General features: G+C 43.4%; 1 protein-coding gene across 1 annotated transcript; it reads left to right on the forward strand.

The window, feature by feature from the left end:
* Positions 1–7,480: 7,480 nt before the first annotated feature.
* Positions 7,481–8,846, forward strand: s1pr4 (sphingosine-1-phosphate receptor 4; the record flags this gene model as incomplete). The annotated part of the gene is made up of 1 exon (XM_080731804.1): positions 7,481–8,846. The coding sequence occupies exon 1, from the start codon at positions 7,626–7,628 to the stop codon at positions 8,844–8,846; it is 1,221 nt and encodes a 406-aa protein (XP_080587930.1). The 5' UTR covers positions 7,481–7,625.
* Positions 8,847–9,219: the final 373 nt, after the last annotated feature.

Below are 9,219 nucleotides of genomic sequence, written 5' to 3' on the forward strand. Positions count from 1 at the left end.
CAGGGGCGTCACACCAAATTCTGGGCCCTGGGTACAAGGATTCACTGCGGCCCCCCATGAATGTTAACTATTGAAAAATAGCAGATATACAAGCTCACAGCGCGGCACCGAGTGCCGCGCTGCGAGCTTGTATATCTGCTATTTTTGAAAAATCGTCAAGGACCCCCAAGATGATATGTATTTGGCCACGGACCCCGATCTCAAAATATTTAGTTCCAGGGACCCCCAGAAGCAAAATTTGAGTTAGAAATGTTCGCTTAAAAAAATACATATATTCAAAGATTTTCACACATTTTCACAACTTTTCAAAAATAGCAGATCTACAAGCTCGCAGCGCGGCACTCGGTGCCGCGCTGTGAGCTTGTATATCTGCTATTTTTCAATAGATAAAGTTACTAGGGCCCCTCCACCTTGGGCCCCAGTAACTCAGTCCCACTTTTCTACCCCTTGTGACGCCCCTGCTAAGGTCATATTCTGAGCTCTCATTCAAATGTCATATTGACAATATTGTTAGAAAAGTGAATTTTAGTAGTGGTGTTCTCTACCGCAACAGGAAATGTTTCACACGCACAGTAAGAAAAAAAAATGGTTTTGCAACTCATTTTACGCATCATGAATTACGCAGACGTAGTATATCAGACTGCACTAAAAAACTATCTTTTACCACTCAATACAATATTCAACCGTCTATGCAGATTCGCACTTGGCTGCCTATATATGACCCATCACTGTACATGTACAAAAACCTTAACTTGACATCTCCCACAAGGAGACGACAGCAGCACTGGTTACAATTCATTTTTAAATGTATTCATTTCAATTACCCACTATATCTAAAACAGTATATGGACCCTTTCACATCTAGTCATCAACAGAGACTTTGTTCACAAATTTATTTCAAAATTCCATCTAAAGTTTCCACCTCAGTTGGCAAAACATCCTTCAGGTTTAAAGCTCCTTCCGACTGGAACAATCTACCTGCTCATATCCGGTCAATATCATCTTTTCAATTGTTCAAAACATCGCTGTCCTCTCATTTTGAGATTACTTGTTCATGCTTTCACTAACAGTAGGCTATAATAGATCTCTGACGCAATGATTCATATATGTGCTCTGTGTTTTGTTGGTTGTTTGTTTTATGTTTTTTGTTGTTTTTATTTTCTCTTATTTTGTGTTGTAGTGGTTTGTTCTGTTTGATATGTACCTTTATGTGTTTTCAATAATAGTATTCTACCATTGTTTGCTCTGCTACTGTGACGATGAAAGAGACCCATGAGGACTGTAGAGCCAATTCCTCCTCCTTCTTTCGTGTATCATCGGCCTTGATGATTGACTTACTTACTTAAACCCTTCTGCTCCTTGGGGTGCATAGGTCATTTATGAACTTCTTCCAGCTGATTCGGTGTTGGGTGATCTTCTCTGCTTCCTTCCAAGATGTTCCTTTCTCCCTGAGTTCCGCCTCGACAGACCTTTTCCAGCTGTTTCTGGGTCTTCCGGATTGAATGATTGGTTGGCAACATTTTATTTCACAAGATTTCTTGTTATTTAGGGGAGGCCAAGTAACAAGAAATCTTGTGAAATAAAATGTCGCCAACCAATCATCAAGGGCGATGATACACGAAAGAAGAAGGAGGAATTCCTCCTGTGTAGGACATACAAATCAGCAGCATTACTTAGGCTCTCTTTTTTCTGAAACAAAAAAGGGGAAAAAATATACCTTTTGGAAGAATTAAACGTTTATTTGACCTTAGGTTATAGTAAAAACCCATTGGAATACGAGCTCTCATTTTCAAGGGAGCCTTGTCCAGAATTATAATAAGTCCTCCTGATAATAAATGTCTACTAGCAAAAGGAGATGAGATAGAAATAAATGGTATCGAAAATAGTTTTACATTTAAAGAAGTTAGAAGTAGGCTATTAGTAAGAGACTGCACATACAGTAATAACTTGCTATTCATAGCTACTGATGTGATTGCACAGGAAAGCCACACACTTGTGTCTAGTTTCGCAGACATATCTTGGTCACTCATCAATCTACATTTTTGTGTACAGATTGTTATAACATGTACTGTATCTGCATGTACATGCCTTGCTTATTTGTAGACTTAAGTCTCTCTGGATAAGAGCTCCTGGTAAATGCCTATTGTAATTGATTCTAATTGTTTATGGGTGGCTTATATGTAGAATATGTGCACTTTTTGCAATAAACTGAATTCAGTGGCATTCTTTGTTGGCATTGTAATATACAGTATGCATAATATACCTGTCCGGGCAGCTCAGTTGGTAGAGCTCTTCCCTATGGACCACAAGGTCATAGGTATTAATCCTGGGCACCGCCAACTCAGTATGAGTATCACGGCTTGGTTGTGGCAAGTCGTGCGGGAGTAAAGGCCCATTCCCACTGGGCCAGATAACAGATATCTGGAGATATTTCTCCAGATATTTTTCAATGCAAAGTGGATGGTAGATACAGATAAAAAAAACATTTGCCACAGATAAAAGTATCTGTGGCAAATATCTGTGGTATATATTTTTTTTATCTGTATCTACCATCCACTTTGCATTGAAAAATATCTGGAGAAATATCTCCAGATATCTGTTATCTGGCCCAGTGGGAATGGGCCTTTAGAGCTGATGGTAGGTGTGGGGCTCCACTAACCTGGAATCAGACAAATCCGCCATAGCAAAAGAAAATTGCCCGGAGGATTTGGGTCTGGCCCTGCTCAATTGTGAATCCATTTCCTCACCACGAAGAGTCGGGTGACCAATCAGGGCCCAGTATTAAAATATGGGTGGGTTTATCACATACGAATTGTGTCCAGAGCCATTTTTTTAAACCCGCCCCTTGGAGGAAAAAAACCCTTCCATATAGAAGTACCAGACTCATATATCCACGCAGTAATATAGTCTGGCTTCGCGGGGCTAGGGCTCCACCTCAGCAATCGATCTCCCAGTGGTCTGGCACATTCAATGCAATGTGGACAGACGCTTGTGTTACCGGCTGATACCGACAATAAGTCACTCCTGACCTACTTTGTTGTTTACTTTACCAAACTATATTTCTTCTTCTAAGGGTAACTTTGCTGTAGCTCAGCTTCTTTCAGTGTGTACAGCAAGTCGTTGGCTTTGCACCTCTTTGTGGTTAGAGTACGGTAATGTTTGAAGTATGATTTTCAGAGTAAGGGCGTTGTCAACAGTTGTGGGTGTTGTTGACACCTCAGGATGCAGACCAGAGGTTATTTTCAATATTCTTGCGAAAGGAAGTTTTGTTGTTGTGTTTTTGCTCAAATTACATTTCCACACCCTTTTACCAGCAGTCTAAGAACACTGCATCTTACCGTAATCCTCTTATCAAGAAATGTCAGCGGTTTAAGACTAGAGACCATAAAAAGAGAAGTTGTGTCAAAAATGTGCCTAACCCTAACCCTACCGTTTGTAGGTCAAATACTGTAAGTCATCTCAGTGACATACATACGGTAGAATACAGTATAATTGAAAACAATACATTTGCATTGTTTCCTCACTGTCATTTTAAGTGGAGTGAAGAATACTATGTACAATTACTGTATATGCAATACCAGGGAACCTTCCAATGTCCTTCAAGTTGAATTTCACTTCATACCGTAATTGTAGTATGAAGATTAATGTATTTACTACAGTTATAGAGGGACCTAAAGACACAATAATTGGGAATTTACCTAAGGTAGGGTGATGGATATCAGCTCACCTCTAATCACTTTAGAATCCACAGAACAGAACCCTGTTTGACCTTTGATAAGTGACTATTAGTATGCAGCAATAGAAACAGAAATGACTTGCAGATGACTTGCAGTTAGAGTTCTGCAGTCTTTTTCCACCAATCTGAATTCTGCAGACTAGAGTTTGATGGAAAATCACAGCCCCTGCATTCTGCCAGATGGATTTGTGCCGACATGTTTTAGCTTAACTCGTATTGGAAAATAGATTTAGCGACGGTGATAACACGGGCTGGAGCCAGTCATCTACCCACGCTGTTACCACAGGGGCGTCACAAGGGGTAGGAAAGTGGGACTGAGTTACCGGGGCCCAAGGTGGAGGGGCCCTAATAACTTTATCTTTTGAAAAATAGCAGATATACAAGCTCACAGCGCGGCACCGAGTGCCGCGCTGCGAGCTTGTAGATCTGCTGTTTTTGAAAAATTGTGAAAATGTGTGAAAATCTTTGAATATATGTGTTTTTTAAGCGAACATTTTGCTTCTGGGGGTCCCTGGAACTAAATATTTTGAGATCGGGGTCCGTGGCCAAATACATATCATCTTGGGGGTCCTTGACATAGGTTTCTTGCACATCTTGTATACCTGCTATTTTTCAATAGTTAACATTCATGGGGGGCCCGCAGTGAATCCTTGTACCCAGGGCCCAGAAATTTGGTGTGACGCCCCTGCTGTTACCACAGCTGTATGACGAGGTGTACTGTACGAAACCCTATCTGCTGCAGCAGGGAGGGACCCCTCCACATGTACATCTGATTGGGAGTTCCTGTTTTTCTCTCGCTTTCTTCTAAGAAATATTGAGAAAAATAGATTTACCGTCATTACAATCTTTTGTAATAATGCCTGCTGGAGTGCCCGTGCCTAAATTGAATATCCTGCAGGTTGCAACACCAAAACATCCTAGTATCATGTTATTTCAACATCACTGGTAGTACTACAGCTACACTACTATGTGTATCATGTGAGTGTTTTGAAACGTTCTTTCCTGTATGTCATTATGGCCCATTTCAAACAGCATCCAGTTTGAGGATATTGCATTGTTAGTGAAAGTTAGCTCATTGCATTGTTAGTGAAAGTTAGCTCATATGTAGGCCGACCAAATGATGCTTTTTGTCCAATACATATTGTATTTGTCAAACTTTCTATGTTGTGTTACTTTGACACTCTCATACTATCCAAACCTCCACCAGCCGTCAGTCTGTCCGTCAGTCCGTCTGTCCTTCCGTCACGTCACTCGTCACACGTCACACTTTCCCCCTACTCATATCTCCGCCACCGTTGCCCCGATCCATGCCAAAATTTCCACACAAACTCCTTGCCTGCCAAACTACAACCTCCAAGGACCCCCGGAGCTCCAGGGACCCCCAGGTCCCTGGGGGACCCCCAGCCCCAGGTGTAAAAAATTACCAAATGTGCAAAAATGACCACCCCAACGGGGCTGCTCATGGGGAATTCCCGGGGACCACCGACTCCTGGTGCTCCAGAACGGATGCAAAAGTGGTGGCGCCCCCAGAAAATGCCTTAACTCAGGCTAGGAGCGACCGGGAGAGCCGGGGCCGGTACCTATTCGTCCGCCTCGGCGGCGCGGAGACCCCACCCCTCATTTCTCACATGGCCCTCTTCTAGCGTCACCATGAGGCCGATTCTTGCAAAACACATTTTTGGACACTACTCCTACAATTTTTGCCCTAAAATCATGCAAATCGGTACACAGTATGTCTACACTCATGTCATCAACTTGGATCTGTCCCATATAGCGCCACCTTCAGGCCGATTTTTTAGAACACATTTTTGGACACTGCTCCTACAATCTTTGCCCTAAAATCACGCAAATCGCTACACAGTATGTCTACACTCATCTCATCAACATGGATCTGTCCCATATAGCGCCACCTTCAGGCCGATTTTTTTAAACACATTTTTGGACACTGCTCCTACAGATTTTGCCCTAAAATCACGCAAATCGGTACACAGTATGTCTACACTCATCTCATCAACATGGATCTGTCCCATTTAGCGCCACCTTCAGGCAGATTTTTTTAAACACATTTTTGGACACTGCTCCTACAGATTTTGCCCTAAAATCACACAAATCGCACAGTATCTCTACAGTTACTGTATGTAATCAAAACTCATCTGTCCCATCTAGCGCCACCATCAGGACGATTTTGGTAAAACAAACTTTTGGCCTATTTGTGGAGATAAGCGACCAACGGTCGCTTATCTCCCGATTAGGGAGTCTTACTGGTATTCTACAGTGTGTGTGTGTGTGTGTGTGTGTGTGTGTGTGTGTGTGTGTGTGTGTGTGTGTGTGTGTGTGCGCGCGCGTGTGTGCATAGATAGATAGATAACTTTATTAACCCACAGGGGAAAATCAGTTGCCCAGAGGCAGCACAGCAGTTTAAGGTTAACAGTTACAAAGAAGTAATAAAAAGAAAGAAAAGAACTGTTGTGTACAGTAAAAAAAAGCAAGGCACAATAAAAAGAAGAATATAAACAAAGTGTTAAAAAGCTGAAGAATATATACATAAAGTGTCCAAGAAACATTCAACGTTCATAAGTGTCACGTCACACACAAATAGCAATACTCAAAGCACAACTTAACAATGCAGTGCCAAACAAAAGTGCACATAACAGTCAATGCTAGTCAGTGCAACACAAGTATCTCACCGCCATGTCAACACAGCAATAGTACTCATTTCTACCAACACGACCCAATAGTGCAGGGTGTGTGTGTGTGTGTGTGTGTGTGTGTGTGTGTGTGTGTGTGTGTGTGTGTGTGTGTGTGTGTGTGTGTGTGTGTGTGTGTGTGTGTGTGTGCGTGCGTGTTGGGTGTGGTGCACATGTGAACAACAAAGTCTTACTTCCCCATCAAATAAGGGCACCAAGAATCTACTCTAAGCGTTCAGTGATGCAATTACATCTCTTCAGCATCACCTCTAGCAGACAACAGCAAGTAAGTATTGTAGTCACTTTATTCTGCACTGTTTTGATGTCACAGAATGGATTCTATTTTATATTAAGCTGTTAGTAATTATAATAGCATTTCATCAATATTTAAGTTTCATCACTAGTTTATAATTGCATGTCTGCTTCTGCTTAATTGGTCTGTTAAAGCAATCTTAAATTTCCCAAAGGGGGAAAAAAAACTTTCAGCATCTAAATTGAATAAGAGTTTTAAATAAAGTACAGGTTCAAGAGGAATAACGCAGAAAACTACTATATAAATATAATTGTCATTATATTATTTCTGTCACAAGAGCAGATTATAGTATTTCAGTCACAAGTGCTGACTCTGATTTAGAATGGCAATTTTTGCTATGAAATGATACATTTATTTCCTCCACATATGCTGATTTAAATCCCCTCTGCGCTGCAGATGTTTACTTCTCCTATCCTAACCACAGACCACATGGTGCTTGGGGGAGTATAGTGGCACAGGAGAGGTTTAAATGATGCCTTTTAAACTGACTGATGCACACTATACTGAGTATACTCATAGGAAACAGGCAGCAAGCAATTATTAATCTGGAAAATAATGAATAGCAGGGCTATTGTTTGTTGTTATCATCATTGACATTATCATTGTGTATTCTTATTCATAACATATTGGTATTTTTCTGATGTTTGTACTTTTCAGGGGTGAATTCTATGTGGTAGGAGTGTGATAGCCTGTTTGAGAACAGGAGTTCCACATTCATTCCACTGCAACTTCATCACAACTAGTTCTGCTGAGCCTCTGTCCAGTGAAGTCCAGCTCTTGCGTGCTTGACCCACACTAGACCATCCACCGTTGCCCCGTCCAACTGAGCCGAGCTCAGGTCTGCCCAGTTCAGTGTAGCACTGTATTCCCACACCCGGCTTGGCCAACCATGGATACCCTCTCGTCTCCCAGTTCCTCCGCCTCCTGTCCACACCTGTACCGTTGGTCCAGCGATAACAATGACTCCATCAACGGCTTCAACAATGTGATCATGCAGCACTACAACCACACTGGTCGTCTGCTGAACCGTGCCACCTCAGGCCAGCAAAAGAACCACGTCAGTGTCACCACGATAGTCTCCCTGTTCATCAGCGTATTCATCGTTCTGGAGAACCTCCTGGTTCTCTTGGCGGTCCTCTCTCGCATCCGCCACAGCCGGCGCTGGATCTACGTCTGCATCGCCAACATCACACTCAGTGACCTCCTCGCTGGTGCTGCCTATGTGGTCAACATCTCCCTGTCTGGCAACCGGACATTCCGCCTGACCCCCACTCTCTGGCTGTTCAGGGAAGGACTGCTGTTCGTGGCCCTGGCGGCGTCCATATTCAGTTTGCTGCTGATCGCTGTGGAGCGTTACGCCACCATGATGAAGCCGATGGACCAGAAGTCAGCCGGGAAGATGTATCGGATCTATCTCTTGGTGCTGCTCTGCTGGCTCCTGGCTCTGGTCATGGGCTTTCTCCCCATGTTAGGCTGGAACTGCGTGTGCAGCCTGGAGGAATGCTCCACCCTCCTCCCTCTGTACTCCAAAAGCTACGTCCTCTTCACCCTCATCATCTTCCTCATCATCCTGCTGACCATCGGGGTGCTCTACGGTGCCATCTTCTGCCACGTGCACCGGAGCACAAAGCTGGGACTCAAGAACAGCAACAAGCGCTCTCTGGCGCTCCTCAAAACTGTGTTCTCCATCGTGGGGGTTTTCATACTCTGCTGGGGACCTCTCTTCCTGCTCCTGCTGGTGGACTTCTTCTGCGTCTCCCGCCAGTGTGGCCCTCTGTTCAGCGCAGACTGGGTCATATCCCTGGCGGTGCTCAACTCTGGCCTGAATCCCATCATATACGCCCTGGGCAGCAGCGAGCTGAGGAGAGCCATCGCCGAGCTGCTGTGTTGCTGCTGCCTGAAGGCTGGCCTGTGCCGCCCAGACGCATTCCAGTCCAAGGACACCAGCAGCACGTCGGAGAGCAGGAGGGACAGCCTGAGGAACAGTTTTAACAAGATCAGGAACCTGAGCGTGGCATCGCCACCGTCGACGCCGTCCAAGGCCCGCAAACCCAGCAAGAAGCACAGGCGTAGCTCTACCACCACCTGCCTTTCAGTTTCGAGTGGTTAGACCACAACCGTGACTCCACCCAAGCTAACACGTCTAACGTTTTTTTTTTTCTCTGAGTTTTGATTTGAATGAGTCTTTGTCATGAGACAATAACTGAGTATTACGCACGCTGGTGTAGCGGGCCCACACTCTGTACAGATGTGTTTAGAGGAACTTGAAACATGCGTTGTAGATTAAAAAATATATATGAAAAAGAAAAAAATATATAGATTTATGAGATAAGTTATGAGTGAAATGGTCATGGTGTCTTTAGATTGTACATTTTCATCATCCAGTATGTTGCGTAGTTGTTGTTTCTAAGTTGTCATACTTGTATGTTTAAAATGCTGTATATTGTATAAATGGTCTATATCAAAACAGATTCAGAGTTGTT

Source organism: Nannobrachium achirus (genome assembly GCF_963921795.1).
Source record: "Nannobrachium achirus genome assembly, chromosome: 1".
NCBI classification, from domain to species: Eukaryota; Metazoa; Chordata; class Actinopteri; order Myctophiformes; family Myctophidae; genus Nannobrachium; species Nannobrachium achirus.